The 15395-nt window shown below is 57.0% G+C and overlaps 1 protein-coding gene across 1 annotated transcript; it reads right to left on the bottom strand.

The window, feature by feature from the left end:
* Positions 1–1231: 1231 nt before the first annotated feature.
* Positions 1232–15168, bottom strand: Esyt1 (extended synaptotagmin 1). Its single transcript, XM_028855444.2, has 30 exons — positions 14762–15168; positions 12692–12733; positions 12121–12255; positions 11950–12023; positions 11694–11766; positions 11476–11565; positions 11247–11302; positions 10394–10694; positions 10205–10287; positions 9820–9868; positions 9620–9706; positions 9441–9533; positions 8980–9051; positions 8817–8903; positions 7520–7669; positions 7131–7277; positions 6869–7045; positions 6649–6731; positions 6513–6561; positions 6341–6430; positions 6165–6260; positions 5893–5964; positions 5700–5786; positions 3521–3661; positions 3258–3406; positions 3071–3169; positions 2779–2910; positions 2599–2704; positions 2371–2420; positions 1232–2092 (listed from the first exon to the last, which is right to left on the bottom strand). Exons 1-30 carry the CDS (start codon positions 15122–15124, stop codon positions 2053–2055), a joined length of 3273 nt encoding a protein of 1090 aa, XP_028711277.1. The 5' UTR covers positions 15125–15168; the 3' UTR covers positions 1232–2052.
* Positions 15169–15395: the final 227 nt, after the last annotated feature.

Here is a 15395-nt window from a genome sequence, read left to right as displayed (position 1 = left end):
GCCGGGCAGTGGTGGCGCACGCCTTTAATCCCAGCACTTGAGAGGCAGAGGCAGGGGATCTCTGAGGTTGAGGCCAGCCTGGTCTACATAGTGAAAAACAAAAACAAAAACAAAAAGTGAAGGGGGGTTGGGGATTTAGCTCAGTGGCAGAGCGCTTGCCTAGCAAGCTCAAGGCCCTGGGTTCGATCCTCAGCTCCCAAAAAAAAAAAAGTGAAGTAGGTCAAGTGTTGCTGGGGGATGTCTTTCTGTACGCTGTGAATATATGTTCCCATTGGTTAATAAATAAGCGGCTCTGGCCTATGGCAAGGCAGCTTAGAGGCAGGCAGGAAATCCAAGGAGAGAGACAGGAAAGAGAAAGGCATTGTGGGAGAGACGCCAGACCGCCATCCTAGGAACAACATGTAACGGGACACAGGTAAAGCCAGGGAACACGTGGCAATACATAGATTAATAGTTATGGCTGAGTTAAACAAGAGCTAGCTAGCAAGAGACCTGCCATCAGTCATACAGCTGATATTTATATTAAGCCTCTGAATGATTATAAGCGGCTGAGGGACAGCGGGCCAGGCAGGACTAGAGGAACACAGGATCTCGGGCAGGGCGGGACCTGAGAAAATTTACTGCTACAGAGTGTCTTTTGAAATCATATATAACAAAACCTTTGGTTATATTTCTAAACAGCAGGTCTTGGGCTATATATATCTTTAGAGTTTGAGGCCATGCTGGGCTACAGTGTGACTCTGTCTTAATAAAAAAAATAATAGTAACCAAAAACCAGGCCAGTTGTAGCAGTGCACACCTGTGATCCCAGCACTTGGAGGAAGAGAAGTTCAAGGTCATCCTCGGCAGCCTGGGATACAGAAGACCCTGTTTCAATGAATGAAGAGAAAACTCCTGCAAGGTGATTAGATCCAGATCTGAAATATTTCCCGGCTCTCAGAGGGCCCTGAAGCCATTTTGGATGTGGCTGCTGTCCTTGACACTAGGAGCCCTGTGCCGTGGTGGGACTCGGCGGTTAGGGATGGTGGTGGTCGGTAGATGAGTGCCAATCTCCCCTGACACCTCACACAGGAGCCTTTGCCATCTCAGTGGGCCCAAGTCTCCTGGTTACTGCAGTCTCACAGGTCTCAACTAAGTAAACAGACCTTTTCAAATTGAATGGAGGCTTTTGACAGTTGGAGAGACGTGACGGACAGGTTGGAGTTCCAACCTTGAAGGGAAAGGGCCACAGTTGGTTTGAGCTTGATGTTTAATAGAATATATAGTGGATTGACAGGTGGTACAGAACCCAGTAACAGATTAGACGGAGCTTTCAACCTCTGCGCTTGGTCCGGAGTCCTTTCTGCCCATCTGAGTGCTACCATGTGGGGCTTCAAGACCAACTCTAATGACTGGAGGTGGATAGGACCTAAGTGTTCCCACTCCACACCAAGTGAGCCAGACATGTAGCCATCATCGCATGGATATTTTCAAGAGTGGATTGAGTAAGGCAGGGGTGAAGCCGTACATTTTCTACATGCAGTCCAAGAGGTAAGCCTGTCTACCTTCACACCCACGTGTATTCTTCCTGGTGCTCATGGCAGATACAAAAGACGGTATGCTCAACTCGGCAGCACAGACTAACTTATATTGCTCTAAGAGACGAGCATGGCCCTGGGCAAGAATGACGTGCAACTTTGTGAAGCACTGTTTTTCTGTTTTTTGGTTATGTAAAAAAAAAAAAAAGAGCTTTCCAAAAGCTGTATTTGGCATGAGCTCATACCACTGCCAGTGCCGCCGGTGGCCAGGCACAGGTGCGTGAGGCCCTGAGGAGTTGGGGGAGAGGACGAGGTGCAGGCAGAACAGGAAAGAGCCAGCGTAGGTCCCTGCCCTAGGAGCCCAAAGGATAAAGGCCGTGCAGTGAGGGGTTAGAGACATCCTCTTTGGTCAGGCAAAGACCCTGATGCGGGCCCAGAAGGCAAAAGGGCTGGGGCTCAGCCCTGGAGCTGTAGGCTCACCACACGGAGGCAAGGGGCGGTGCAAGAAGACACGTCAGGCTGTCGTCTCCAGCCCCTAGGAAGCGCCCTTGTCTCTGTCGTCCATCAGGTCATACCTGGGGGACAAGGACAGAGCTCAGGCAGAAGGAAGACTCACATCTGTCTGTCCAGGCTGGCTGGAACTCAGTTCTCCAGCTCCCCACAGGCTGGGGCCACAGCCATGAGGCCCAGTGGTCTTCTCTCATAAGTAAAAGACAGGCCTGGGGCTTCTGTGCTTAACGGAATCAGTGGTTCTCAGCTTTCACGACATCTCTTTTCTCCCTGTGATTGGGATTTCTCCACTGCACCTAACCAGCCCCTGCCCACTCCCACCCCCTTCCTCCAGGACACTCACCACTGGGCTGCACCCTGGGAGAGGTCGATCTCAGCCAGATCCAGCTGCACCTGGGTGAGAGGATGGCAGGGGGCAAGAGGTCACTTTGATATTCCCAAAGGGCATGTCCATTGTCACATGGCCTCAAACCGCAGTAGAGAGGAGAGGGCCGCTTCCCAGGTGGCACCCCGGCTGTCCCCTCCTGAACGGGCAGCGGTGGCGGCCCCAGCAGCTTTAATTCCTGCCTACCTTCCCCAGCAGCTCGCGCTCTCTCGACATGAAGGAGGAGTTGGACTTCACAGAAACATCGAGCTTTCGCCGGAGAGACCCGTCGAGCGGCAGCTCCCACTCAAACCTGGAAAGGCACTGATGTCAGAGCCCAGCCGACGCCGCCCGCCTCTCCACGCGAAGGCCCGTTCGCTCACTGACCGTTCATTGAAGTCGGGGTTGAGGGTCCTCTTCTTCTGAGAGGTCTTCCTCTTGGTGCCTCGGTTCTTGTCCGGCAGCAGCAGCAGCGACACATAGGGGTCCGGGAGATCGCGGCCACTTTGTCGAAGGGCGCTGCAACAGAGGGGGGTGTGTGAGCACTGGAGCAGCCAAGGCGAAGGGTGGGGGGACCGGGCAGGCGGGCGGGCAGGGGCGCAGGCGGGCAGGGGCGCAGGCGGGCGGGCGGGGGCGCAGGCGGGCGGGGGCGCAGGCGGGCGGGGGCGCAGGCGCTCACCGGCAGCCGTGGACGATGCTGACCAGCTTTTGCTCGTCGCCGTGGTACCACACTGTCAGTCTCACCTGGCCCAGAGGCCCAACAGGAGCCTCCGAGGGGCTGTGGGAAGACGGAGAGGGCGGCATCTAGGAGACCCGGGAGCCAGACTTCGTACCCCTGCCTGCACCCCACTGCGTCCCAGTCTCACCTGTCACCATGCGGGAGGCGGTGCCTGACCTCCACGACCGGGGAGGTGGCGTGAGCGGGTGCCCCTGGGGCCTCGGGGTCCTCACCGAGGGAAGAGGAGCTGTGGCTGTGGCTGTGGGCTTCCACTCCGGAGTGCTGGGACACCAGGATCTGGGGGCAGGAGAGCTGTGAGCGGGGCGACTCCTCACTAGGACACGACCTCTGCTCCCACCCCTTCGGGGTTCAGCCCTGAGCCGCCTGCCCCGCCCCGGGGTACTCACTCACCCCGAGCTGCGCTCTCATCAGCACCTGGCCCTGACCGTTACTGAGCGCAAACCAGCTGTCCACGCAGAGTCGGTCTGCCTGGAGGAGCTCAGACAGAGGCAGGGATACGGAGCCCAGGGTGCCGGTCCCTTCACCCCGAACCTGTGGGGCAGACGCACTGATAAACTGTTGAAGCTTGGCATTCATGAGCCAAACACTGGGGTGGTTTGGGTGAGAGTCCCCTTAGGGAGGAACAGAATACCTTACAGCTGCTGGCCCCACCCCCCTGGACACAGCCTCATCCAGGCTGCCTTCAGACACTCGGTGCTGGGATTACGGGGGTGTGCCACCATGCCTAGCTTTTCCTTCCTTAGTCTCTACCTTCTGCTTCATAAGCTCTCACAGGTTTACCAGTAGTACCAGCAGAGTGGGAAAAAAAACGGCAAAAACAAAGTAAGTCGCCAGGCGTGGTGGCGCACACCTTTAATCTCAGCCCTCGGGAGGCAGAAGCAGGTAGATCTCTGAGTTTGAGGCCAGCCAGGGCTACATAGTCTCAAAAGGAAAAAAAATAATGAAGGCCTGGGGATGTGGCTCAGAGTGCTTGCCTAACATGCTGGAAGCTCTGGGTTCAGTCCCCAGCTCCACATAAAACTGTCATCCCAGCACGCCGGAGGTGGAGAGAGGAGGGCCAGGAATTGAGGGTCATCCTAAGCTACAAACCGGGTTTGAGGCCAGCTTGGGCTCCACGTCTCCAAGAAGGGAAGGATTCCTGCCTATCATGTTTTTATATTTCACATGTAACCTTTTTTTTGGGGGGGAGGGGTGTTCAAGACAAGATTTCTCTGGGTCATCCTGTGTGTCCTGGAACTTGCTATGTAGACCAGGCTGGTCTCAAACTCAGCGATCCGGAGTGCTGGGATTAAAGGCGTGCACCAGCACCACCACGCTTCATGTGTAACTTTATTTTCCGGAGCTGAGGACCGAACCCAGGGCCTTGCACTTGCTAGGCAAGCGCTCTACCACTGAGCTGAATCCCCAACCCCGATGTGTAACTTTTAAAATCGTCTTGTTCAGGGGCTAAATTTGATCACCGGCACTCAGACTCCTCTGGCTTCCCCCGGCACCGGGTGTGCACACGGTGTGCACACAGCACCCAGACACACAATCCAAAATGTCTCCTTTGTCCCACTACAATTCTAACTAGTCTATGCCTGTATCTTTGTGGTTCCTGATTTTTTAAATGTTTAATATTATTAGTGTGTGTACAAGTGCTTGAATGTCATGATACTTGAGTGCAGAGGTCAGAGGACCACTTTTAGGAGTAGGTTCCCGAGATCAAACTCTGGTTGTCAGGCTCGCGTGCGTAAGCTCTTACATGCCGAGGCGCCTCGCCCGTCCCCTTAGGCACTAACTTTACAGATAGTGTAGTATCCACTGCCTGTCATAAAAGGTGAGGAGAGCTTTTATTTGTCTCCCTACTGGTTTTGTTTCTCCAGACAGGGTCTCTCTGTGTAGTCCTGGCTGTCCTGGAACTCACGCTGTAGACCAGGCTGGCCTTAAACTCAGAGATCCTCCTGCCTCTGCCTCCCGAGTGCTGGGATTAAAGACATGTGCCACATACAGCCTGGCTCTCTTCCATTTTCCCCCCCTCACCCTGCAGGCATTCCTGTTTTATGTGTGTATCTGTGTGTGTGAGAGTGGATGCATACGATGTGTACAGGTGCCTTCAGGGACCATCAGAAGCATCGGATCCTGTGGAACTGTAGTGCAGGTGTGTGTAAGCTGCCCAGTGAGGGGGCAGAGAGCCGTCACTGACCTCTCTCCAGTCTGGGTGGGTAAAGCCTATCTTCCCTCAAGTTCAGAAGTCTCCCAAGGATGCTTTTCTCACTGTTCCACCTCATCTGGTGGGACCCCCGCCTTCTCTCCCCTCACCTTTATACTCAGTTACACTTCTGTAAGTGTTCTCTGTAACAGATGACCCCCGAGCTAAGGACGCAAGCTGTCCTTCCTTCCTTCCTCTCCCACTCCCCCCCCCTTTTTGTTTTGTTTTGAAACAGGGTCTTTCTAGCCCAGACTGGCTTTGAACTCAGGGCAATCCTCCTGCTTTAGATTCCCAAGTGATCACAGGTGTTTGCCATCAAGGGCTTCCGCAGGGTCTGTGGTCAGAGTCTGCAGTACCTGTGCACTGAATTCACAGTACCTGAAGCTCCAGGCTCTCAGCATGTGGCTTCCTGATGAGAAAGGAAGCACTCTCCTCCCAGATAGGGGCTGATGTTTGGGAAACAGTCTGTCGGAGATGAGAGTTACGATCAGTGGTGGGTACTCAGTCTTCTGGCCTCTCCCCTCCGGTTCTGGGCAGGGAAGGATCCCCATTACAAAGCATTCTCTCCTACCTTGGTCTTATGGGACGTCTCTCCCACAGTGAGGGTGGCGTAAGGGCTGGGAGGCTTGGTGCCTTTTCGGAGCTGGAAGGACAGTATCAGTTGTGAACGTACAGATTAAACCACAGCCCCCACCCTCACGGCTCTGGATAATCCCATCCCAGCACCATCCTCCAGCGGGACCGCTTACTCTCCCAAATCTAAAAAAGGCGCAATCACACCCAAGGGAGCCTGAAGAGGGGCCACAAGGGCCACGAGCTATGGGGCCGAGGAGCTGCTCGTACCGGCAGGTCCTCCGCCCGCTCCAGGTAGACGGAGAGCAGGGCTGCCGCCAGCTCTGAGCTCTTCTGAGTCTGGATCAGACTGTTGACCTGCAGCACCTGGGGACACAAGGCGGGCCTTGGAGGGGGCTGACAGACGACCTCACCCCGCCCCAACCCGTCTCCGACGTCCTCCTCACCTCTTCTAACTCAGCAGCCGTAGGTCTGGGGGTCAGCCGCTCCAGGCGCAAGTGCAGGCGGCCAGATGGGACGTCCTCCAGGGTCAGCCACTGCAGAGGCAGGCAGGGAGAGTCTTGAGGATGAGAGGATGGGCATGAGGAAAAGGGGGCGTGGGTCTCACCTCATGCTCACCTCATCGAGGAAGCCACTGTTGAGGACCGTGGTGAGACTCACTTTATACCTGTGGAGAACAGACAAGGGGCTGATGGTCAATACCACAGCCTGTGGGGCCCAGCATTATCGGTCCACCTGAGCTCCCTCCTCTCACCTGCCCAAAAAGTCATCCTTGTCCAGGTCCTTATCAAAGACCTCGATCTCAAGCTCTTGGCCTGGAATCGATGTGACAATCACCTAGTGGGAGAAAACGGTGCAGATAATGGGATTTCTCTCTTCCTCTTCAAGTGACTGCCCACCCCCCATCCCCTGACCACAGAGGACTGGTAGCACTGGGGGGCAGACAGAGGCGTCCGGGCCAACCCCGTTCTGACCTCAAAAACCTCATTCCATCGGGGATTGAGGTCTTCCCGAACAACATGGGTCCGGAAGCTTCTCCCTGCCAACTTCAGCTTGACGTAGGGGTCTGATTTGCCCTTCACCAATCCCCCCAAGAAACGGTCTTTGGCAATTAGGTCCTGAGCCTCCAACACATGGATCCGAAGGACGTTCTGCAGGAGGGACACATGGGGCAAGGCCTCAGAACCAGCCCTGGCACAGGCTCGGCGCAGTGTGGGCAAGCAGGACCTTCTCTACCTCAGTCCCAAAGTGGCTGTTAGGAGTTGTGTGGCAGGGCCGGGGAGGGCGATCCACACTGCTGCCCGCCTGGAGGCTGTCCCTGTCCAGGTCCTGGGCACCAGGGACAGTGGGGAAGCAGATCTCCGACGAGTCCAAGTATAAGATCTGTGAAAGGCAGTGTGATTGCAGACGATCACTGGGCAGGCTGGGGGACAGCGCAGGGGCTCCAGGGATCCGGCTCCCTTGCCTTGACTGGGCTCCTCTCTCTCCTTCCTCCAGTCAGGTCAACGTGAGGCTAGGCCTTTGATCTGAATGTCCCCCGTCCCCGTCGTCCCGTCCCCCCCCCCCCCCCCCCGTGTGCCCAAGGGATCCACAGGCCTCCCCAGCACCCAGCGCCACCGCCATACCCGCATGACCAGTTTCATGTAGAGCCTGGAGTTTGGGCCTGAGCTGCTGAGCTGGAACCACTGGTCCAGGGTGAGTTCAGAGGCAGTCAGCAGGCGAGCCAGCGGGAGAGTTAGCGCCCCTAAAGTCAGGGCCCTGGAGTCGTCCTTCACCTAGCACACAGGAGGGGTGAGGCAAAGGTGGCCTGAGGAAGCTGTAACAGGACCCTTTCCCCTCCAGACAGTCAGAAACCCTTTGTCTCACTCGGGGCGTCTGTTCATCGTCTTTATCAACACCACTGTCCTACCTTTCCTTGTTCTGTCCGCCAAGGAGCTTCTCATTCCCTCCTGCCTAGTTCAACCCTACTTATCTCTCCTTTAGATCCAGTTGCAGGCTGGAGGGATGGCTCAGCCGTTAAAAAGGCTCGGCTCACAACCAAAAATATAAGATCCAGTTGAAATCTTAGTTCCTTCACAAACTCGACAAATGTTTGAAAACAAAACAAAACAAAAACTGTTCCTTGTGTGTGAATGCATGGCTTACATGGAATGTGTCCACACGTGTACAGGTCGGAGGGCAGTTTTGTGGAGTTGGTTCTCTTCCTACCTTTATATATATTCTGGGGACTGAGCTCCAGTCACCAGGCTGTATATCTTCACCCAGAGCCAGGGCTTTGCTACCCCAGTCTCCAAATCCGACCTGCTCTAGCACCCCCCCATGTCTTCTCTGACCATCCCCGAAGGCTGTAGAGTCAGCACCTCTGTGTTTGCTCTATGAAACTGACCAGTGAGCAAGGAAGCTGTGATACTGGCTTTCATGACTTTTCTGTGACCTTTAAAATGTTCACAATGTTTACTGGGACACAATCTGCACACCATAAAAATTACTCATTTCAAGTACAGAGTTACCAATCACAAAAATGAATTCTAGGCCTGGTGTGGTAGCACACACCTTTAGGCACTAAGGCAGAGAGGCAGGTGGATTTCTGAGTTTGAGGCCAGCCTGGTCTACACAGTGAGACCCCATCAAAAAACAAAACTGGACGTGGTGGCGCACGCCTTTAATCCCAGCACTTGGGAGGAAGAAGCAGGTGGATCTCTGTCACAAGCAGAGCTAGGCTGAGAGACCTTGTCTCAAAACAAAACAAAAACCCTAATCTGATGTCTAGAACAAATGGGGCCCTGAGTTAATCCCCAGCATCTTACACACACGCACACGGACGCACGCACACACACACACACACACACACACACACACACCAGATCTCAGGAACAAAATGTACCAATAAACCCGGGGGAGACAGGGTAAGGCAGCCCTCACCTGCACATCAAGCTCCTGGCTTCGAGGGTCTTGCAGGAAAAACCGGAAAGCTTCCTCCCATACCGGGCAGTTGGTGCCGTAGGCCGCCTGAGGCGATGATAAGTTAAGGACAGGTACCCAGCACCTTGCAGTGTGAGCCCCTGAAGAGGAGCCAGGGCCTTACCTTGCTCTCGTGGGTCACATCTTGAACTGACAGTTGCACCATGGGATTGGGTTCCTTGTTCCCCTTCTTCAGCTGCGGGGGGGGGGAGAATTTAGACGCCATCCTTGGAGTGTTGGGGGGGGAGAATTTAGACACCATCCTTGGAGTGTTGTGTGTGTGTGGGGAGAATTTAGACACCATCCTTGGAGTGTTGGGTGGGGGGGGGGAGAATTTAGACGCCATCCTTGGAGTGTTGGGTGTGTGTGGGGGGGAGAATTTAGACGCCATCCTTGGAGTGTTGGGTGTCGGGTTTGATGGAGGAAGGTGGGGCCAGCAGACTCCCTTCCTCAAGGCAGACCTGACCCCTCCTTAGACCCTCCGTGCTACCCCTTCGCAGGCGGGGGCCTCTGCGTCCTCAGCCGAGGAGTGGGCACCCTCTCTTTCCCCAAGGCTCTGGTCGTCACTCTAAAAGCCAAACTCACAGGAAGGTCCTGGGCCCGATCCAAGTAGACAACCAGGATAGCAGCTGAAGGGGGGTCGGGTCGGGAAGTGATGCCCCGATTCCACTGCAGAACCTGGGGGGAGGTACCAGTGGTCAGACCGCGTCCTCCTGACCCCCACACCTCACCCCTGCCTGCCTCCTGCCTCCTAGGCAGCTTACCTGGTCCAGTTTTTCTGCGTCTCTCAAAAGGGCTAGCCATTCTAGCCTCAGATGAACGTGGCCTTGCCCACCCTGTAGCGGGTACCACTGCAGGGAGTTGAAGAGAGTGAGACGTAGGGATCAGATACCAACCCAGCCATCCTCCACCAAGGCGGCAGCTCTCAGCTGCCCGCAGGGTGAGGTCACTCCCACAAACTTACATCATCCAGGACGCCAGCCTGCAATACCTTCCCCACATCCAATTTCATTCTGGAAAGGGGTGGGGGTGGGAGGGGAGGAGACAGGGCAGTGAGGAGAAAAGGAGAATGATAAGTAGTAGCAGCTCAGGATCCTCCCACTCACCATCCAGGAATAACCAGAGAATCCTTTTTTATTTACGTTTAAGAATTCTGTGTGTGCCGGGCGGTGGTGGCGCACGCCTTTAACCCCAGCACTCGGGAGGCAGAGCCAGGCGGATCTCTGTGAGTTCGAGGCCAGCCTGGGCTACCAAGTGAGTTCCAGGAAAGGCGCAAAGCTACACAGAGAAACCCTGTCTCGAAAAACCAAAAAAAAAAAAAAAATAGAATCTAAAATTGGCAGCCTCACCTTCCCAGAAAATCATCTTTATCCGGATCTTTGTCAAACACCTCCACCTCGATCTCCTGTCCCGGGACCTCGTGCACTATCACCTGGAGAGCAGAGTGGACTAAGGTCTCACGGGCTGCAGCTGTGAGGGCCGTCCAGGCAGCAGCTTCTGCCACCGCCGCCACCCATCCCCGCTCCTCAGCTTCCTACCTCATACGTCTCTCCCCAGTGAGGGTTGAGGTCCTCATCTATGACGCGGCTGCAGAATGTCTGGGTGCCCACGCGGACAAGTGCGTAGGGGTCGGATTTGCCCTCAATCAGGCCTTTCACGTACTTGTCCTTGGAACTCAGCCCTCGGGCGGCCAGGAGGTGAATCCGAATAATGCCCCGGGGTAGCGGGGAACGTAGCTGGGCCACATCCTGAAGGTCGGGTACCAGGGGCACCAACAGTCGATTGGGTAACACAAGGAAAGCGGCGATGGAGTCCATGATCATGGTATCAGAGAGAGAGCTGACAGGGGGGTAGAAAAAAAAAGACCTCACGTTCTAGCCCCCCACACACACCTCAGCTGTGTCTCCTACTGCAGAGAGAGATTACGATCTTTTAAGTCTTCCTGTATGTCCCTGGCTGGGTCAGGATTTGTTATGTAGCCCATGCTGGCACTGATTACAGGTGTATGCCACCACGATTAGTTTAGGAAGTAGCTTTTTTTCTTTTTTCCAATTACATTTGTTTCACACGCATGTGCTCATGCGTGCCACAGGGTTACGTGTGGAGGTCAGAGGACAACCATCTGGCACCCAGCAGGCTTGGCAGCAAACGCCTTTGCCCACTGCGCGGTCTCACCAGCCTTGCTTGCTCTTTTTCCCCCTGCTCGAGGGTCTCCATTCCCTACCAAAGTGCACGTTCCTCCACGGAAGAAAATTAAAAGTCCGGTTCTGAAACTTCCCTGGAGTTTACGTCCAACCTCCCCAACTGCAGTGAGGTCTGCAGTGAGGTCAGGCTTCACTGCTTTGCATCCCTGAACCCCTCAGCCCCGGCTGGGATAAAGGGGCCGAATACCTAAGTCCTGGGATGTCCAGCAGATTGGTCATCCCTGTCCAGTTGATGTCCAGCGTCTGGAAGACAAGGACAGAAGAGTCAGGACGGATCCTAGGGCGTACAGTCTCCTCAATGCCCACAGCTACCTCCTGTACCCCCACCAGCCTGCCTCCCACCTCCCACCCCCACAGCTACCTCCTGTCCCCCCGCCTCTCCCGACCCCCACCAGCCCACCTCCCGTCTCTCTTACCGGGCGTTTGATAAAGAACATCGACACGGCCCCCACGATAGGAAGGTCCCCGGTGAGCGGCTCGAGAATCACCCGCAAGACTCCGTGTAGCTAGAGAAGAGCAAGGAGACCAAAGTCTTCCCCTGTGTCCTCCCCCACTTCCCCAGCCTTGGTGGCTCTTCCCGGAGCCCATGAAACTCAGGGCAGACTCTGCGATGGGGCCCCTGACATCCGCCCACCTGCATGCCCTTGAGTCCTGCTTTGCAGAAATACTTCTTCACTTCCACGTCGATCTGCACATCACCTACATAGCTGGGAGGCAGCGAGGAAGAGAGCAAAGGTCAGTGCTAGGCTTCAGCGGAGAGCGGCGCGCAGGAGAGCGGGGCGCAGGAGAGCGGGGCGCAGGAGAGCGGGGCGCAGGAGAGCGGGGCGCAGGAGAGCGGGGCGCAGGACGGACCCGACCCACCCACAGCGAGTGGGGATGGGGCGAGTTACCTGACGTTCAAGTCCAAGAGAATCTGATCTTTTCTCTGACTAGGGTGAACCTTGACTCCGATGATGCGTACGGGCTAAAGAGAGAGGAGATCTCAGAAGAGGCAGGAGGAAAGAGGAACATCTCCGCCCTTGGGGTGCTCCCGACCCTTACCCATTTCCTCCCAGGCCTACCTTTTCACCCAGCTCCACTCGCGTGAACGTGAATGTTTGCAGATGCGGGTTGGCGCCCCGGACAGCTGGCGCCACCGTTTCAGCCAGGAGCTTCTCCATGTACTGGCCGAGGAAGGGCCACACCTGGGCCACAATCTGGGAGGGAAGGGGACGATCAGAGGAGAGCCTGCTTTCCCGCCAAAGCAGTGGTTCTCAACCTGTGGGTCACGACCCCTGGGGTTCCTAAGACCCTCAGAAAGCACAGCTGTTTACGTTACCATTCATAACGGTAGCAAAAATACAGTTATGAAGTAGCAAGGAAAGTAATTTCAGGGTTGGGGGTCAGCACAGCATGAGGAGCTGTACTAAAGGGTCGCAGCGTTAGCAAGGTTGAGAACCACCGGTCTAAAGGCGAGTTCTACCTGGGCATGACAGCACATCGCTGTTTTCTGAAGAATGATGCTGAGCTGCGAGGATCAGGACTCTGAGGCCACCTCTGGGGCCGTCAGCCCCATGGGCAGCTTTGGGGACTAGGCTCTGAAGTGTGGGAAGGTCTCAACTTGGGGAGAATCAAAACCAAGACAGTCCTCACCTTGTTCAGCCATTCAGCCTTTTCCACATCTGGGAAGCTGACCTGGAAGCAAGGACCGGCAGAGTCAGGGATAAGCATGCTCGCTCTACATGCTTCCTAAGCGGCCAGTGGGGTGCGCACGGAGGAGATGGAGCATGTCCCTCTGGCAGGGACTCCTCACACCCAGGGGCTGGCTGGGCTGGGGTTTCTTCCCTCCCTCTTTTTTTCCTCTTCCTTCCTCTTGAAGCAAAATTTGAGTTTGTTAAGAGGAGGTTTTGGCTGGGCACAGGAACACAAACCTATATTCCCAACACTTGGAAGGTAGAGGCAGGAGGATTGGAGTTCAAACCTAGCCTGGGCTATATGAGGCTATGTATCTTATTTAAAAAAAAAAAAAAGAAAGACAGCACAAAGTTGTTTTCTTTTGTCTGTAGACAGGGTCTCATGATGAAGCCCTGGCTGTCCTGGAACTCTCTATATAGACCAGGATGGCCTCCAGCTCACAGAGATCCACCTGCCTCTGCCTCCCAAGTGCTGGGATTAAATATGCCACCACGCCCAGTAAGAAAAATGGTTTTAATACAGATTTAAGCACACAACCCTGGCGGCAGGAGACTTCTGTCCTTAGAACTTGGGCACACCGGCTTCTTTAGCAAGGGGAAGCTGGTAGGATGCAGGACTGCATCTGTAGATGCTTCAGATAGCGAAGAGATGGGAAATGGCAGCTTCTGGGGCAAAGGAGGGGGAGGAGTCTTAAGAGAAGGGCACATTCTTTCGGGAGGCGATCCTGTCAAATCGGAGCTCAAGGGAATCCTGGGACACGAGGAAGTCCTGGTTCCTTTGTCCAGCCTCCCTCGATCCCCTGGGAGTGGGCGTGGGCTCTTGTGTAGGGAGGTGAACAAGAAACCGACCCTTTGATAACTTAGGGAGGGGCTGGAGGAGCTACTTAGGCCTGGTGCGCGGGTGCGCTAAAGCCTGCGACAGCCTCCGCAGAGGCCGGCCGGCCGGTCTGTCTCTCTCTCTCCTCGCTCCCTTTCTCTCTCTTCCTGGGTGACTCCTTTTATGAGAAAGGACACCTGTGCTCCGCATGGGGGGGGGGGTGGGAGAGGGTTAATCCCCCTGAGAAGGAGTAGGGGTAACAGTTGCTGCATGGGGTAGACAGAACCATCTCTTCCGTTTTCTCTCCAGGGCATGCATGGTAAGTGTAACCGTGTCTGCCGCTCTCTACCTAACTGGCACCTCTCCTGGGAAGGGCAGGGAGGGTACCAGGAGGAGCTCAGCTTTAGCAAGGCCAGAGAGAGGCATCTGTTTCAGCCCGGGAGCCGGGGTGCAGTCGAGGGGGCCTGGGTCAGCTGAGCCGGCGGCAGGCGAAGGCTGCCCACAGTCCGGAAAAGGGTGGGGCCGCCCAGGGTGCGAATAGAGCGCGCAGCGGGAACCACAGCAGCCTCACCACCCTCTTCCCAGCAGCCCCCCTCCCTTGGCCCAGCAGCTGCCCTGCAGCCCGGCTGCCCCGAGACCAGAAGGCGACTGCGGTGGGTCATTTCCAGGTGCCGAACAATGCTGGCGGGGCTGGGTGGGTCCGGGCGGGCCCCTAGGAACGCGGCAGGAAACGGGGACACCCTCCTGCCCTGAAGTCGATAGAAAGCCTTGAAAGAGCTCGCAGAGGCGAGGGAACCTCTGGGCGGCCACGGGGGTGGGGCGGAGGGATCCCCAGAGGCGGCGTGGCCGAGGCGCGAGCGGCCCCAGGAGTCGGGGACGGGGCGCGTTCCACACGCTCGTTCCCCGGCCGGGAGGGGGCCGGGGCCGGCAGCGGCCGCTGGGATGGACCGCGGGAGCCGGAGCCGACTGAGGGAGAAGTCCCGATTCCGTGGAAGCATCCGCTCTGCGGCAAGGGTGGGCGGAGAGTGTGGGCGGGCGGTCCAGGAGAGGCGCGCCCCGGGCAAGCCAGCGCTAACGGGACCGGACGGGGCAGAGTCTGGGGGCCCCCCGGGTCCCGGGTCCGGGGAGCTGACCCCACGGGCAGGGAGAGCCCGAGCTGAAGGACTAGGGAGAGCTCCCCTGACTGCACCACGGGCTGAAGCGGCAGCTCACCCAGGCAGGTAACTCCCGGTCGCTCATGTACAGCGTCCTCGCCGTGATCCGCTCCTCGTCATCCAGCAGCTGCCGCGCTGCCCGCAGGCTGCGCTCCTTCCCGTCGCGGACCCGGCGCCAGCCCAGGTAGAGCGCGAGGCCGAAGAGCACGAAACCCACGCTGAGACCCGCTGCCCCCGCCAGGTACACGGGCACCAGCACCAACAAGCGCCGCCCGAAGGAACTCAGCACCGCCAGGGCCTCGCTCGCTGCGCCCGGGCCAGCAGGTGGGGCCCCGGAGCCCGGGTCCCCCGCGGGGTCGGCGGCGGCGGCCGGGGGCTGCCCCGCGGGCCCGGCGTCCTCTTCGTCAGGGGAGCGCTCCATGGGGCAGCCTCCGGGAGGACTCGGCCTGCCGCTCCGGGTCTGGTCCAGCCTCCTCCCCACCCGGGATATATAGTGCTCCCGGGGCCCGCCGGCCACGCCACGCCCCTGCCCGCTGGGGTTGGTTCGCGCCGCGCAGACCGGGGAAGCTGGAGGGCTTGGGGTGGCAGGACCTCGGTGATTGGACCAGCGGGTCCGGGTGGGCGGGCTGGGTGGCGGGAAAAGGAGGAGGCAAGAAACCAAAAGGCCGTCTGTGATTGGCCGTAGGGAGGGC

This window comes from Peromyscus leucopus, chromosome 18 (genome assembly GCF_004664715.2).
Source record: "Peromyscus leucopus breed LL Stock chromosome 18, UCI_PerLeu_2.1, whole genome shotgun sequence".
Classification (NCBI taxonomy): Eukaryota; Metazoa; Chordata; class Mammalia; order Rodentia; family Cricetidae; genus Peromyscus; species Peromyscus leucopus.
This window is presented reverse-complemented; position numbering and strand designations above follow the sequence as displayed.

What these genes read in the sequence shown, in the direction of transcription:
- Esyt1 (XM_028855444.2), bottom strand. Translation starts at nt 15,124, where the DNA reads ATGGAGCGCTCCCCTGACGAAGAGGACGCCGGGCCCGCGGGGCAGCCC. An exon ending in ACCGGGAGTTACCTGCCTGG is followed by an intron (nt 12,734 to 14,761) that starts GTGAGCTGCCGC and finishes CCTTGCTTCCAG; the next exon opens with GTCAGCTTCCCAGATGTGGA. An exon ending in ACGCAGAAAAACTGGACCAG is followed by an intron (nt 9,534 to 9,619) that starts GTAAGCTGCCTA and finishes ACCTCCCCCCAG; the next exon opens with GTTCTGCAGTGGAATCGGGG.